Raw genomic sequence first — 17,973 nt, 5'->3', positions numbered from 1 at the left:
CTCAGTTTAATGCTTTGTTGTTATCATCTTGAAATTCTTAATAATTTAATCTTTGAATTTGTGTTTTGTAAGTGAAGTCTGATAAGACAATGAAGCGCGTGTGAGAAGGGAAAATATGTGCAATATGCATGCCTCCTCCCTCCTTTCCCCCCATTCACATACAGCCCCATAGCTCAGAATTCCTGTGGCCCCAGGATGAGTGGGAGTTCACAGAGACTCAAAGTAAGCAGGAGGAAGACCTATTCTGTCTAGACTGATTAAGCGAAGGAACTGACAGCCCTGAGAGGCTTTTCATTTGAACCAGAACTTGTTTTGAATTAAGAAAGAAGGCAATAGATTCAAAGAAACAGGAATGACTAAGGAAACCCACTACACTCCTGTTACTTCCCTGTATTAACCAACCACTTACACTGAAAATGATAACACAGAAAGAAAGGGCAATAGAGTGACACAGAGCTCCTTTCCCTTCAGTCCTTCCTTACTCAGCAGGAAGCCGAAGGTAGAGAGTGTTGGTAGATGTGCACTGGTTAAGAAGTGAAATAAAGACAGTTAAGTTTTGTGCAGCAATTCTGCAGTTCCATAAGAACAAAATGCATATGAGCTACAAAATACAAGTTGTATATATTGTATATGTATTGTATATATTGTATAGTTGTGGCAATTCTTTAAATTTTTCTTTATTTAGAACTACATAAATAAATAGCAAACAAAAATACCACGATGAGAGAGAGACTACAGAAACTAAAAAGCTATGTGTTTAGTACATGTTTTAACAGCACTTTAGCATTTTTTCCTACTTTTTTGAACAAGGGATCTGCATTTTCATTTTGCACTCAACCTCGTAAATTATACAGCTGGCCCTGCCCTGCTTCCTCATGCTCCAGACTCGATCCACTGCATCTGTTCTGCCAAGTCACCTCTTGTTAGCTTCCACCCTTATCTCCATTCATTCACCCCAACAAATATCAACTGCGCTATGGTCAGGCATTGTGCCAGGCACTGAGAATATAAAAATGAGTAAGAGATAATTCCTGCCCTCACGTGTAGTTGAGGAGACAAATCACCATGAAAAGGTAGTAATATTTACCTTGCATGGCTTTAGTGAGGACTATAAATAATACATATAAAGTAGACAAACCACTACTAATGATGATTAGTACTCTATCCAATTATCTCATTTAATTCTTATTACAATTTATTGGACAGCTAACGTAATTGTTTCCATTTTAGAGCTACAGAAGCAGAGATTTAGATCAGCTAAGAAACTTGACCAGAAGGACTTTGCTGGAACCAGCACCTCAAGCCACCCAAGTCTTTTTGACTACTAAATCTGAGTTCATAGTGATAGTGATAGTTAATATTCTTATTAATATAATCTTATACAGATGGCCAAGAAGCACATGAAAAACTGCTCAACATCACTAATTATTAGAGAAATGCAAACCAAAACTACAGTGAGGTATCACCTCACACCAGTTAGAATGGGCATCCTCAGAAAATCTACAAACAACAAATGCTGGAGAGGGTGTGGAGAAAAGGGAACCCTCTTGCACTGTTGGTGGGAATGTAAATTGATACAGCCACCATGGAGAACAGTATGGAGGTTCTTTAAAAAACTAAAAATAGAATTACCATATGATCCAGCAATCCCACTACTGGGCATATACCCAGAGAAAACCATAATTCAAAAAGACACATGCACCCCAGTGTTCATTGCAGCACTATTTACTATAGCCAGGTCATGGAAGCAACCTAAGTGTCCATCGACAGACGAATGGATAAAGAAGATGTGGTACATATATACAATGGAATATTACTCAGCCATAAAAAGGAACGAAATTGGGTCATTTGTAGAGACCTGGATGGGTCCAGGGACTGTCATACAGAGTGAAGTAAGTCAGAAAGAGAAAAACAAATATTGTATATTAATGCATATACGTGGAACCTAGAAAAATGGTACAGATGAACCGGTTTGCAGGGCAGAAATTGAGACACAGATGTAGAGAACAAACGTATGGACACCAAGGGGGGAAAGCGGTGGGGGGTGAAGGTGGCGGTGTGATGAACTGGGAGATTGGGATTGACATGTATACACCGATGTGTATAAAATTGATGACTAATAAGAACCTGCTGTATAAAAATAAAATAAAATAAAATTCAAAAAATATATATATATAATCTTGACCATTCTATTCTTTATTTTCTATTATTATTATTACAGTGTACATTTCTAGCTTCTCAAAGGTCGATTTTAGCTGTAATTTTATCAATCTAAAAATAATGTGTACTCTAAAATTTTTCTAATTTATTTTTACTGTTTTGTTAAGGATATAAAATATAGCTTGATTTTTTTTTTATTCTGACAACCCTTTGACCCAACTGTAGAAAATTAGATTCAACTGACAAAGCTTGTGATTTTCAAAATCATGTTCATGACTCTGTTGCTAAAATACCGTATACAGGTTAAAAACATGTCTTTGGAAGCAGACAGACTTTGGTCCAAATTCTGGCTCTACCACCCACTAATTCCAGAAAGGTACTTAACTCTCAAAGCCTAAATTTTCCCATATGTAAAATAGGGATGAAAACAATACCTTAACTATATTATAGGTCCTTGTTTAAGATTAAATGAGATAATCCTTGTGAAACGCTTAAAAGAAAACATGGTACCTAGTTAACACCCCAAAATTTCAGTTTTAGTACTATTATCTTTAGTACCATATTTTCACATCTGTGTTTAAAAATGGATCTGAAATGACTTTTTTGTTGAAACAGTTTCCTCCAATACAAAAAAATAAGTTCAAGCGTCTCTGATTTCAAAGAAGTATATTATTTCTTTGTAAATAAAAGCATGCATTAACGGCACCTGGTAGTCACATACCTCAGTGATTCAAAGCATCTAAGATGTTTATGTATATCACCCTTCACCAAAAACTCCAAATGCATACCCCCATTTTTTCCCTTTTTGTTCTAAACTGCCTATTCAAAGGATCAAGAGTAGAAGAGTTTATAAACTACATATAAAGAATTACATAAATGTAACAAAATATCCCTGTCATTCAGCAAGGCTACCTCAGTTCTCTCTAACCCTTGAAGTGACACTTAAATTTAAGAACGTTGAGCAAATTAAAATGGCTGAACTGTTTTCTCTCGTGGAAAAGGAAAGGATTAGATAATCTGAAGGTTTACTGCCATCACCCTGGCAGTCAAATGACTGTTTCCCTGGCTTCTAAGTGATTGAAGAGTACATAAAAAATAGACTGGATACCACATAAAAATGGACTATATACCTATTTTTTAAATAGCTCTAGAAAAAAAAAAAAGGCCTTTACTTGACATTTTTATTATGGTTTGAAGAAAAGGAAAACAGGATTTGGGTAAAAAAACAAAACAAAACCAAGCTTTCATTTGATACCTTAGAAAACATGATAGCCATGTGATATCTTCCTAAAACCACAACCTTTTTCAATAACGCTGGCTGTTACCACTGCAGGCTTGTGGGTCCTTACCAGTTCTTGAGTGTCCTGCTGCAGTGGCAGAAATGCTGCTTCCAGGATAGCAATCTGGTCGGCGCTAAGCTTCTGCCACAGCCCGATCAGCAGAATCACCAAATGGGTGGCACTTTTTAGCCTGGTGAATGACTGGAACAGATTGTCTTGGTTTTCCTCTACCGCATCTGCTAGAGCGATTACCTGCAGAAATTACAAACTTCAGTTAGGGATAATTTCACAATTCTTGAGCCCTCAACAAATTACATTTGGCACACTCTTGTTTTTCTTTAAAACAACTTCATGAACTTTGTCTTCCACAAACACAAGCTATGTTGAGTAATAAAAGAGTTATCATTCATCTGTTCGCTTCCTTCTTTAAAAAAAATACCCAAAGTAATTCCAAATCCATATGGCCAAGAGATGAAAATATCCACGAAATCAGCTTAATGGAGACATTGTTCAGTGTCTGCTTCACCATCGATTCACCTTCTACAATATATGACAATATAAGTAACCTCTAACACAGTTATTATGGTCATTATTACCAGTCACAGAGATTGATCAATTTAAAATACTCTTGATCAATTTAAAAAATTCTTATCAAAGTAACTGCATTTACCTTGGAATTTCAAATAATAACTTCATAATACCCTTTTCAGAAAATAACTGTCTTCCTCTGACTATTACTTTTTACGTGGTATTGGAACATCCAATATTTCTTTACTATATTTAAAAGGTAGATAATGTTCAAACATTTGACTAATCAAGCAATGTCATTTTTAACACAAATGTCAGGCACCAGCCCACAGGGACCTGAAAGAAAAAAATGTTCAGGGTGTGTTAGCTTTACAATGCCGAATCTACTTAGGATAAAATTGGCAGGAGTGAGTAGAATTGGCTTTTTTTTTTTTTTTTTCATCCTCTTGAATAATCCTGTGGAAAAAAGAACTAAAGTAACAATTGGATAGAACACTGAAGACAGCCCATTGGTGTTCTATTTTATTTTAATGTCCTGGTGAACTTTGTGCTCCTTAAAAGTAATGAACTGATTGGCCCAGAGGCTCAAGGCACCTGACAGCCCCCAGAACTGGAATAGCGAAAGCCGGGGCAATGTAAGCTCCTTTCTACAAGTCCCCACCAGCTTGAGGGCCTAGAGCTCAGGTGAGTTTCAGAAGCCTAGTGCAGATGATCCATTTGGTGATATTTCACGGCTTACTGACACTGGCCCAAAGGGCCTATTAAAAAATCATCAGTCAAACAAGTATAGTCTGCAGCTGTGTGGTCTCCCAAATTCCATGCAGGAGAAGGGCTATAAGGGGACAGTCCTCAGAGTATCTGGGAGACACTGGAAAAGAGATGTAGGTTAGAGAAAGACAAAGCACCTGAAGGCCCTTGCCTGACAATGCCGGGCAAACCAGGATTCCTTGCCACTTGCAGGAGTTATGAAAGGCAATCACAATTCACATTCAGCTCTAGAGGGAGCCCTGGGCGTTGGGACCAAGGTAAGCATTAACAATAAAGCACACTGCTTACTGAGTGCCTACTACTGTGCTACTTTTCATTTGCATTCAAATGTACATGATACCCTATAGCCCATGAGGATCTTATAATTTGTTGGACAGGAAACATACATACACAACCAATTAGTGGAAAGAAGCATTACTGTAATAACATCCTTATTGTGCAGCACAGAAAGTGTGAAAGAAGCTAGCTAAGGGGCAGATTACTATGGGCCAGAGTTAATATCCCTGGGGCCTCTTTTACTCAAATGAGGCTTGGAACTCATCCCTTCCCCATTACTTCAAGAAGTCCCCTCGAAGAGATGGAGAAGTCACTTTCCTTAAACCAAAACACCTGGAATCATCTGCTTCCCCAACCCTCACCATGATTACAACTGACTCCTGTTAAAAATCTAAGTTTAATTTCATTTTCTTCCTGTGAATGTTATCAATTAAGCCTCACTGTGGGGGCCATCATATTATGATACAGATGCTTATTGTCAGTAAGTCCAAATCATACAAAGATCAAGGTGATAAACACCTCCTGAGTGCCAGGGATGTGCAAGAATTTGCAGGAAGCACTACAGGGAATTCAATGGCAACAGAGATAACCTCCACCTTCAAAGAGTTTGTAACAGAGAAAGGAAAATAGGTCAAGGAGGCAAACACTAACAATATAGGGAAGACCCTATAGACTATTAAGGAGGAGAATACCACTAACATTATGACCATTATGTTAATAATAATCCCTCCAATTAATTAAGCATGAACTGTATGCCAAGCAATCTGCTCTGTGCCATACAGGTATCAATGCATTCAATCCTCACGCCTCCACTGAGACTTAGTTGGCAAGATCTCTGTTTTATAGATGAGGCCTCTGAGGCTCAGCAGATGTAAGGAATGTGCCCAGTACTGTACATAGGGTGTGCCAACTGTGTCTGTGCTTAGAAGTGCTCCATGCTTGGTTTAAGGCCCTGTTGTGTCTGTCTTGAAAGTCTTCATAACTTTATTTTTGAATTTGTGCTTTGTAAGTGAAGTCTATAGGATAATGGACCATGCACATGATCAGAGGAGATATGCTCATTAACTCAGAGAGTTAAATGCTCTTACATTTGCATTTAAAACTGGCATTGCACAATATAAAGATTAATCATAGAATTCATGCTAACAATTTAAAATTTTAATTTTTCCTTACTCGAAATAACATTAAATAGGAAATAAAAGCACCACCAGAAGGTGTGAAAGAGAGACCATTGAAGAAAGGAAAGAACTTTATATTTTAGTAGCTGTTTCAATAGCACTTTCTTCTACCTTTTAACAAGGGCCCTGCATTTTCATTTTGCACTGGGAACTGCAAATTAAGTAGCCAGTTTGACCATCACCTAGTAAACGAGAAACCAGGATTCGACTTGGAGTCTCTCACTCTGAAGTCTGCATGAGACCTGAAGCACCTTATAGGTTCGGAGAAGGGCCTAACTACTAGTGAGTGTGGAGGGCCTTGGGAAGGAAAAGGTGGAAGAAGCAGCAGTGGCCACTGGACCAGGCTCAGCCAGCTCCTACCAGCTCAGGAGAAAGGACTGATGATTCAGTTTTCAGGAATTTTATGAGCCAGTTGTTAAACATGGCCATTGCTAAAAATTAAATTATGTAAACTTAAAAATAAGTTACATGAAAACAAAAGTAATAAATACTCAAAACGCATTACTTCCTAATTATTTTACTGTTATCTAGGCCCTTGAGGTTATTTATGCCTGTTGCATCTGTATGTTGGCAACACTCTGCAACGGTGAGCTACTGCCCATTTCTTCCCAACTCCACATTCAGTGACCTCATGCTAGAAGCTTGAAATCAGCCATGGTGGAGGTATTTACAACATGCAAATCAACAAATGTTATAAAGTTAGGCTTCCCACCCACCCTGCTCCTCCCAAATAGCCAGTTGGTAAATATTTACCAGCATGCCACTGAGAAGAGGTACCTGAAATTTGTCCTCAAGAACAGATATTGAGTAAGGGGGCTTTAAAAGTGAAGGAAACAACCTGAGCAAGTGCATTAAAGCACAAATATAGAGGCTGCTTGTTCAGGAAGGAACAAATATTCCAGTTTGGGAAGAGCATTTGATGAGCCAAAAAAGGTCACCTGGGCAATCGTTGTAGAGGAACCAAAATGTCAAGGTGAAGAGTGTGCAGGTACTGGAGAGCCACAGAGTATTCTGAGTATGGGCGTTATCTGATGGAGGCTGTGCTCTAAGCAGCCATCGGATCACAGCAAACATTTAGAGCATTTGCTGGGACTTAAGTGAGGCTTTTATGCACGTTCCTCACTATCAAGGGAAAATTCTTACTAAGTGTAACAGCATGTCAGTTCGTGGACCCACCCAACTTGCTAAACACAGCTGTGGTGGAAGAATGACTTCTCAGTGAGACAGCAGCCCAAGCCACAGGATCTTTCCTGAGCAAGACCCAAAATACATCAATCCTGGAGAAGCATCGTTTCTCTAAGTTTCAGTCTTGCTGGATATATTTCTGTGCCATTGTGGAAAGAGTCTGCTATCCCCAAATGGTCACAGAAATTGGAAAGAAATGGGATAAACAATTCCTTATGTAAATTACCCCCAAGGAAAATCTTCCTGACCTACTGGCCAGCGTGAAATACTAAACAGATCTCCATGTTCTCAATTTAGTTTTACACGTAATAGCCAAGTTTACTTTGTTCTCCACAAGAGCCAAATGAATTTAGCAGAATTAACATAGTAAAAAGGGATGGAAAAACTAGACCCATCAAGATTTAGATCTGTCTGACCAGGGCCTAGAGGATCTCGCAGCTCACCTGGAACTGAGAAATGAGGCCAACCAGCTGCTAGGGCTTACATTTGAGGGACAGTGATTTTTCAGTGCTCACCACTGGCTGTACAAGATGTGTGTTCCCTGGTGTTCAACAGAACTACAGAAAGGGAGAGGTTTAGGAAAAAATAAATGCTAACGATTTCAAGCACAATGTGTTGATGGCCTTTGTTTTGCTTTTTCAAATTGAAGGATTCCAAATAAAATGGAGACCCCAAAGGACATCTCTATCCAACTGCCATATCAATTGATGCCAAAGTAATGAGGCAGAGGCCCAGGGAGCTGCTTGCAGGAAAATGCTCAACTCATAAAGTGAGTGTGAAATTAATCCCAAATACTTCCAGCTGCCAAGATAGGCTCTAAAATTGGTTACAGGAAAGCAGCAGCAGCAACAGCAAAGCAGACATGAATCATACTACGTGAACACAGACATGTCCAATTTCTTCACCTAAACTTACCATCGAATCTGGCTCCCAATCTCATGTATGGCATACAGAACCCCACTACATTGCTGTTTAGCTGTCATTTACTGAGCTCTGACTGTGGGCCAGGCACTGAGCTAGTGCTGTTATACTCAGGTTATCACTTGGTCCTCATGATACCCTCTGAGATAAAAATCGTTGATCACCTTGGCTCCCACTTCCAGATGAGGAAACAGAAGCTTAGAGCTCTGATGAGCTTAATGCTCAAATGATGAGCACACTGCCTGTGGTAATGAACTAGGGCAGGGAAGGACCTGGGATTTTAATCCTGTTTTCCGATTCCCCATTGGGTGCCCTTTCTTCTCACTGATACACAAACGTATACAGTTGGCTCCATAAAGTAATCCAGTGGATTTTTATCTTGATAATCAAACAAAAACACTGAGGAAAAACACTACTAATATATTGTAGCAATAACAGGTATATGTGCTTTAGTTAAGTTTTCCCATTGTTGGGGCTTTTAACATAGGTTGAAATTTCCAGGTTGGTTTCTGCCCAAAGTTACAGTATAAAGGAAATTAGTTCATAATTTGTAAAGGATGGGAAGTTAACATAGTAAGTTTTTTTCTCTTAACAAAGGGAATTTAATTATGTTCTATATAACTCAAAATTATGAAGACTAGAAAACAGCTATTTCCTAGGCCTGCTCCTTTAGTGAAGCTACTTTTTTAAAAGGAATGATTGATTTATTTTCTATAAATCATAGAGTACAATGTTTTCCGTGGTCTGAGCAAGTTGATGGTATATAACAATAATTGTTAACATTGTCTTAGGGCTTTCTAGGAGCCAGGCACTGTGCTAACGTCCTTACAGGGATTCTCTCATTTCACTCTCAAAACAATTCTATGAGGTAGATACTAGTACTGCCTCTGTTTAAAAAATAAGGAAACAGAATTACAGAAAGGGTCAAGCAGTTAGTAAGTTACAGAGCCAGAATTCACACCCAAGCAATCTGACCCAAGAAACATCACCAAGCAACATTGCCTGCATTAATTTTCTGCCTGCACATCAGTTTCATCATAGGCAATATGTGGAACAAATTCTATCAAAAGTTTCCCAATGGGAGGTTTCAGCTTTGCTGATGTTCCAATACCCCATACGAATTAAGATAGGTTTATTTTAACAAAAGGTCAGCATGGATGAACGAGTTAGGAAAATGGAGTTCCTATGATATGGATGAGTTTATATATCCCCCAGGACAGAATGTAATAGGCTGTGCTGGAACAGGCAATGGCCTGGGAGCCAAGAAGACAGAGATTCTAGTCCTGGCTTCCCTACTAAACAACTTTAGGTCAGAGTTCAATGTACTTCCCTTTTCAGGGCTCTAGTTCCATCACCTTTAAAATGTAGGGGTGGGAAATATGATCTCTAACAACCATCATAGCTGTGTCAGATGCAAAAACTTTTAAATTACTTTTGTATGATTTATTTTGAACTATCCATGCTCCTTCCCCATCTATCCATCCATTTCTTCCCCTCTATTTGTACACATACTGAGTTTCTCATTTAATGTTTGTTGATTTGCAGCTTTTATCTATACAATACCAGTAAGAATGTTTTTCTTGGACTAATTCATAGGATTATGAGAATTAAATTAGGGAAGTAAAAAGATGAACAATACCAAGTGTTGGCAAGGATGTGGAGAAATGGGAACACTCATACCTTGCTAGTGGAAATCTGGTATGGTCACTCTGGAAAACAATCTGGCAGTTCCTCAAAAAGTTAAACATTGAGTTAACATATGACCCAGAAATTCCACTTCTAGGTTTATGCCCGAGAGAAATGAAAATATATATATATCTAAAAAAATATATATCTAAAAAACTTGTTCAAAAATGTTTACGGAAGCATTATTTTTAATAGCCCGAAAGTAGAAACAACTCAAATGTTCATCAACTGATGAATGGATAAATTAAACGTGGCATATCCATATAATGGAATATTCTTCAGCCATAAAAGAAATGGAGTACTTACACATGCTACTACATGGATAAACCTTAAAAATATTACGCTAAGTTAAAGAAGCTAGTCACAAAAAGTCTTTTTTGTGACTGTCTTGTATTATTCATGCTGTATTATTCCATTTATATGAAATGTCCAGAATGGGCAAATCTATAAACATAGTAAGCATGTGGTGATTACTTAGGGCTGGGGTGGGTGGTAGACAGGAGGAAACGGAAAGCGACTGCTAATGGGTGTGGAGTTTCTTGTAGGGAGGATGAAAATGTTCTAAACAGATTGTGGTGATGGTTGCATAACCCTGTGAATATGCTAAAAAATCATTAAGTTGTCCACTTTAAACGGGCGAATTGTATGTATGTAAATTATATCTCAATAAAGCTGTTAAAAATAATAAGAGAAGTTAAAAGTACTATGAAAGCATAATTCATAAAAGGTAGATAAATTAACACAAATAAAGGCACTTTTATTTAAGAAACAATTTTGATATATTAATGGCTATATCAAATTGCAACTGGGGCTTAATGACATTCTAGATGATGGAATGATCATGTGACTTTGGAGTCTATTAGATCTAAATCTGAATGCTGGTAATGCTTGCTTACTAGCTGTACAACCTCTGGCTAGTTACTTTACCTCTCTCAGACTCAGTTTTCTCACCTGTAAAACAACACTCCTGGTTACTGTTTCTTAATATTTCCTATAGTTGAAGGCTTATTTCAGTTTAGTAACACCTGGTAAATTCTACTTTTTCTGTTAGACTAACAATGACATTGAAAAAGGAAGACCTTTCTCCTGGTACTTGAGGCACACTACCAACTACCGCCTCCTAAGGCGATGCAGGAGAGCTGATAACTCTGCAGTGCTCCCTGGCCCTCTCTGTGTGGTCACTCAGTGGGACAGTGCTCATTCTGTAGCCAAGTTTAATCCAGTTTCAAAGTAAAATGTCATGAGACCCTGTTTCAATATATTACTACAAGCTATGTAAGTTACATGTATTGGATTCCCTTTTCGACTTCGTTAGCAATTCTATTAAAACACACACGCACAGACACACAACTTTGCCTGATATGACTTGTGCTCTAGAAATCCTCTGAGGCTTGTTAATCAGGGAGCTAGACATTGTTTGATTTTCCTTTGTGCCTTACTGAAAATGCTAGAAAATTTGGTGATGTGAATAAAATGTTTATGAAGTTACACCCAACATGCCCTCAATTTTCCAGTACTCAGTACACAGTGGGTGTCCCATAATGCTGGTTGAACTGATGAACCTCAAAGTCAGTCTGCCCAAAAATCCAGCACAACTAGGAGCCATACTAAACTACTTCTTAAATCCTGGACACAATCAGGTACTGTCAGGCTCCCAATTTGAATGGAACTCAAGTGATGTCACATGGAAACAACAGACCTACCTCAATATATCTGTCATGTACTTTAAAAAAAAATCCCTCCAATTCACCTTTAGCCACAGCTGTCTAACGCCAAGCTACAGACAGCTCTAATGACTGCTGAAATTAATTTATTCTTCACATGGCTGCCCTTTGGTTAGAAAGACACTTTAAATCTGGGGGAGACCTGGAAGCAGGCAAGAAATAGGACATGCTTCCTACTCAACCATGTTATTTGTCATGGCATTTGCTGCGGACTCCAACATGGCAAAGGCCTTGCAATAAGGAAGAAGAAAATGTTTACCAGGTCTAAACTTTTACTTTGGCTGAAAAGATCCAATTTGTATCCAAAAGAATTATTCTTTTACCAAAAAACAGTGAAATAAGGTTCAAAATGAAAAGAGAAAGGGCACAGAGATGATTTAAATGCCAGATGAGCATATAAGAAGTGTTTCATTATCTATGTGCTGAACCTTTAGCTAGATAAAAGAGAACTTTGGGTTTTTACTTCAGAGGCATAGCAAGAATCTAATTCTTAGCTACTTTGCTACTGTTATTTTGTATAAACAGGATAGGGGACTGGATTACATTCTATTGTACCTCACATGAAGTAAAAAACCTAAGATACCCCTATAACATGCATTTAGCTGAAACTTCTAAACCAAACCCAGGATTAGCATACATTTTTAACCATGCTCCCATTTGGGGTAGCTATTAAAACAACAGAGAAAGTGTACCCATTCAGTAAAAAACCAGTTGCACAAGTTATTTATCTTCATAAAAAGAGACCTGCTAATTGCCTAAATCACCTGATGCTTTGCAACAGCAAGATATGATCTTTGTGACTCTTTGAAGCCCTGATGGTTTTTCTGGTCTAGGATTATAATTTTCCTTGACACCAATCTACACTTGTCAAACGCCTTGAGAATTCATATAAAACTGGTTTTAGAAAAACAAATTACTCCTGAGAAATTTCTTTATACTAAATACTGTAGAACCCTTTTTTTTCTTTTTTAATGTTCTGCCCAGAAGAATATAAAAGGTAGGCAGTGCTGGAATATAGACTTTGGCTGGGACTTTTAAAATATATACCATTGATACATAAAAATGTTAAATGAAAAAGACAATAAATCATTTATAAGTGACACAGAGACAAATTTTGCTATTTCTGCAAAGTTTATTCACCAAATAGACATGTAACTTAACCAGCTGAAGGGAAACTAACTCCAGTGCTTGGCTAATATAGTGCCAAAAATACAACTGGTCTCAAACCTGATTACTGTTCTTACCACTGCCCCCCAACACCAGGTGACCAAATTTTTACCACTTTCCATAAAATTATCTACTTATAGCCAAGTGAAACTCCGATTTGAAAAAAAATAATTAATGGACTCAAGTTGTAAACAGAAGAATGAATGCTCTCCAGACCACCGTTGCTCATTGAACAGATCGCTGTTAAAGTTGGAACCTATGGCTGGCAATGTCAAAGCTCATTTTACAAACCCTGGAGAATGCCACAGTTATCACTGTCCAAAAACAACCACCACAAGGTCTGACCTGAATAGCTTCTAAGTTTAGAATGTTTCAGGCCACATTCTTACATGCAGACATGTCAGCAATTATGTAGCCACCCACACAGCCTTGAGTGCCATCTCCAATGAGGGGAAATGATGAATAGATGGGCAGTTGGCAGGTGTCCTAAGAGCATTCCTTAGCAAATGCTAAGACACATTATTAAGCGTAATCAATTAAGGCATGCTGATGATCCACCCGAAGGCAAAAAGAGAGATTGGAGACCCCAACAGTGCCAGCGATGCTACTGATCATTTCCTTGGTTCCAGAATTTGAGAGGTGAGCATGACATGTTCACAAAAAAGTGAAACTCTTGAGTTTTTTCTTTATATGAATCTTCTTTTAAAACATCTGCTTTTTCAAAGAGTCTGTTTCTCTTGAACACCTGTGAATTTTAATCATTTTTGCTTTTTTTAGATAAAATACATAGTTATACCACTACTATCTGGTAGTACTTTGGCAAGACATGTAGAAGACTATATGGCTCAGACAACATGGAAATAATACAAAAGGCAATAAATGGAGCTTCCTGGTTTCATATGAAGTGAGACTAAGATAAACTATGGGCATCTCTACACTCATATGCTGTAGAGACACTATAATTGCAAGTGGCTTTGTTGAAGATATGTTGTGCCAGATTTCTACAGTTCTGTAAACTCTTCCAGGTCAGAGACTATTTTATTGTTTGCTGTACCCTTCCCATAGTCTCTGGCTCACAGCATGTTTGCTGTACTGAAGTAAATTAAAAAGCCTAATAACTCAGTAGCAGAGTGTCCATTAAGATGCCAATTTACAGGAGCACTACTTGGGCAATGGAAGTCCATCCCTACATTCCAGGTGAACAAGACCAGAACCTACCATTTTTTATAAGTTTTTATAGGCTATGTTACTTATTGGGTCTACCATAGATAGTAAATAACTAGGTTCTAAATTCATGCCTTCCACATGTAGTATTACAATGAATTACTAAATTCATTCAAGTCTTTGCTGCTAAGTTTATGTGGTGAGTGTTATAAAGTCTGTAATTTAACTTTAAAATACATCATCATAGACAAGGTCATATGATGAAAGCATGTGAATCAGCTTAAGCTACACTCTAGAGCAGAGTTTCTCAACCTCCTCATTAATGACATTTGGGGCCAGATGATTCTTTGATATGGGGAGCTGTCCTGGGCACTGTTGGAAGTTTAGCAGCATCCCTGGACTCTACACACTAGAGGGTGTCAATAGCACCCTCCCCCTAGTTGTAACAACCAAAAATGTCTCCAGACATTGCCAAATGTCTCCTTGGGGGCAAAATCATACTAGTTGAGAATTGCTACTCTAGAGTCTGCATTTGTGCTCAAAACAGACATTCCAATCAGAAGCAAAGCTCACAAGCCAGAGGGGTCTACCACAAACACTTAAGCCATTGGTGTCTCTAGTAACACTGGAGACTTTCTAATTACCATAAATGAATGTCAGAAATGAGTTTTGATTGGTGCAGAGGTTTGATAATTAGCATTATGGGTGCTAGAAATAGATTCACTGACAAAATTAAAGGTATTTAAGATAAGTAAATTAGCTGAATATTTTTACACTCATACTCTTCTTTGCCTGAACAGAATATAAGAATCCAGGAAGACCCTGAAGGGATATGGTCCAAGTCTTGAGCCTAAGTGATCCTTTGTCTTGTCTTTGGAGCAGAAAATTTCTAGCTATCTGATGCTCATTATGAGGATAAATGGATCTTGCTTTGGATTACTGTCCTATCTGCCTCAACCTTTCCAGGAAGGTGATGTTCTAGTATCTGAAAGACATAGAGATGAGCCTTCCCCAAGCCTAGAGTATGAATGGTTGCATGCTTATGTGTTTATTTAATAAATGTCTTCATATGTGGCAAAATTTTACGTGAGACTTACTTTCACTATAACGAGGAAGAAAGGTTGTGGGGAAATAGCTCATTCTTATTCATCTCAAGTATTTTGATGGCTATCATTACTTACTGAAAAGAATTTAAGAGTTATGCATGACCAAATTGGCAAAGGTAATGTGCAATGTCAAGTCTGTGCTAAGTGATGAGGATATATGTGACTTAACAGCTGCCTGCAAAGAACAGTTTAGCAATAAAAACAAATATATTAATAAAAACAACAGCTGCTGCTTACTGTGTGTTCACTATGTGCCAGGCACAATCCTGAGAACTCCATGTATATTACTCCTAAACCTTTCAACAACCCCCCTGGGTAATTATTATCTTTGATTGATGAAGGAAACACGGTTCAGAGAAGTTAAACAACTTGTTCAAAATCACACAGCAGTTCCTATATTCAAACCAGGACTAAAACCTCCAAAGCCCAACTATTTCCCAGCATACCACACTGTGCCCATAGACACACACAAACACACACACACACACACACACACACACACCCCTATGCTATGTAAGTGGTATACAAATGATTATTGGGTTAATATGAGAAAAATCTATAAACGACCCCTCCCCACCAAGGAGGGTGACTTTCTGGGGATGAAGGGCCCACAGATTCCTTTGCCCTTCTTTTAAACAAATCCACATTTGAACGTTTGAATGACTTTGGCTCAGAAAAGCATTCATGAGTCCTGAACATCACTCCTTACTGTATTGCATCTACATCTCTGTTACCTGCCTGGCCCTGTAGTCATATGAGTTTGTAATCCCTGCAATAATCACAAACTTTTCAAACATAAAACAACTACAACAGGTATGACAAAGTAGAAATCAGCTGCACCACAAATGAATAAATCTGAATCTGGGCTCTCGTCCTGTCCCACCCTTCACTGTGGTTTGACCCTAAGAGAGGCCCGTAATCTCTTTAAGCTTCAGTTTTCTCCTCTGTGAAAGAGAGGCATTTGCTGTAAAGATCGAATGAGATACAACATAAATGTGTTTGTCACGACACCTAGCACACAGTAAGTACTCAATAGAGCTTAGAAGTATTAATATTATTATTACTCGTTGTTCCCTGGCTAAACATCTGATCAACATATTTTTTATTAAAACAAAACAAAAAAAGGTCCCTCTAAGTCCAACATATTTTTTCTTACTTCTAAGTAGCTGAAATAGACTATACATGGAAGACAGTATCTGATGAGACAGGTATGGGTTACAAGCTAGTTTTAAAAATAACTCACTTTCTAGTTTACTTAGCTAAACCAAACAGGTGTCAGAGGTTAAATCAGAATCCTCCAATAGAGTCCATTTACCAGAAATCTGAATCCATTTTCAGAGAATAACAAGAGAAAAAGATTATCATCACACCAGTAACTGATTCACACAGACACTTTTTGTTTAAATTCTTGGAATTAATATCCAAAACTGTGATAACACGCTGAATTTGGGTAAAATAACAGATATCACACCAAATCATCCAGAGAAGAAACTTTTAATCTGGGGATAGAATGCCATCTTGGCACTTTCAGGACATGCATGAGTGATGGGAAAGATTACAGTTTGGCTTGGGAACCCTCAGGAAATAGTTCTTTGTTTCAGTTCTCTAGTGTTTTATCCTGCAGCCATCATTTTAAGTCTCCTAAGAACACCTTAGAAAAGTAGAGTTTAGCAATCTTTAAAAATATATGATTTGATGATTAAAAAACAGTTTTATGAAAGATTATACACATTACTGGGGAACTGCTCACCACAAAACTTCTAGGATGTCAGAAATCTATTCTGGCAGGAATCTGAGAATGAGAGGCTGACCAGTCACATCTTAGTTTACCGATATGTAGGATAGTTAGATTGTTTCTCTGGTTTTATAACAACTTTTGCTTGAACAGAGATAGGAGCAATAGAAAGGTTTTGGTTTTCAACACTACTTTGATAAGGTATTAAATATCCAAGTTTTCCTTCCACTTACTGAAGAAAAACTCAGCGGCAACTTCAGCAACAAAGAGTTAGAATCAGATTCATTTTAAAAAAGAGGGGGGTGGGTTAGGACCAAATCTCTAGACCAATCTTCTACTAGTTGACTCTTCTCCCAATCAAATTTAATTTCTTTCAAGAAGAGAAATCTTTTAGGTTTTTTAAAATTTATTTATTTATTTATTTGGCTGCACTGGGTCTTTAGTTGCAGCACACGGGATCTTTGTTGCGGATCTTTTTTTTTTTTTTTTTTAGTTGTGGCATGTGGGATCTTTGGTTGTGGCATGTGGGATGCAGGATCTAGTTGCCTGACTAGGGGTCAAACCTGGGCCCCCTGAATTGGGAGCGCAGGGTCTTAACCGCTGGACCACCAGGGAAGTCCCAAGAACAGAAATCTTAACTAGGAATATCCACAAGGTTTTCTGTAATGTTCTAGACCAAAGGTTTTTCAATAGTTTGTCATTATGGGAATTTCAATTGGTTATTTTGATTTAAAGAAGTCTATCCTGAGTGTTATAAGGTATCTCAGATATGCTAACCACTCACATATATTATCAGTTAGTAGTGATGTTCTGCTAAAAACCAAGCAAACTCCATTCCCTAATATGAAACTACTTATCTAGAGGTCTGATAAATTCCTTTCCTCTGACGAGAAATAAACTCTAATATTAATGAGACCAAGAGGAGAAGAATTTAGCAATAACAGAATCAAAATTGGAGGGCTACATCATAAGACACTTACTATATCACCCAACAGTGATTTGTTTACATGTCTCCATTCCCTAGATATGTTCTTCAAGACCAAGGACTACATCCTTATTTAAAACTCATGACACTGTAAATATTCAATACATTCA

The 17,973-nt window shown here is 37.9% G+C and overlaps 1 protein-coding gene across 4 annotated transcripts in view; it reads right to left on the bottom strand.

Annotated features, from left to right (window-relative positions):
• Positions 1 to 17,973, bottom strand: part of BBS9 (Bardet-Biedl syndrome 9) — a 466,187-nt gene that overhangs the window by 82,574 nt on the left and 365,640 nt on the right. For all 4 annotated transcript variants that reach the window (XR_009701766.1, XM_061197900.1, XM_061197902.1 and 1 more), the window contains one exon: positions 3,510 to 3,692. Coding sequence is in view for 3 of the 4 variants with exons in the window: in XM_061197900.1 (XP_061053883.1) it covers positions 3,510 to 3,692 (183 nt within the window). In the remaining variant the exon portion in view is untranslated. The remainder of the gene's footprint in view (positions 1 to 3,509; positions 3,693 to 17,973) is intronic.

This window comes from Eubalaena glacialis, chromosome 8, assembly GCF_028564815.1.
Source record: "Eubalaena glacialis isolate mEubGla1 chromosome 8, mEubGla1.1.hap2.+ XY, whole genome shotgun sequence".
Lineage (NCBI taxonomy): Eukaryota > Metazoa > Chordata > Mammalia > Artiodactyla > Balaenidae > Eubalaena > Eubalaena glacialis.
This window is presented reverse-complemented; position numbering and strand designations above follow the sequence as displayed.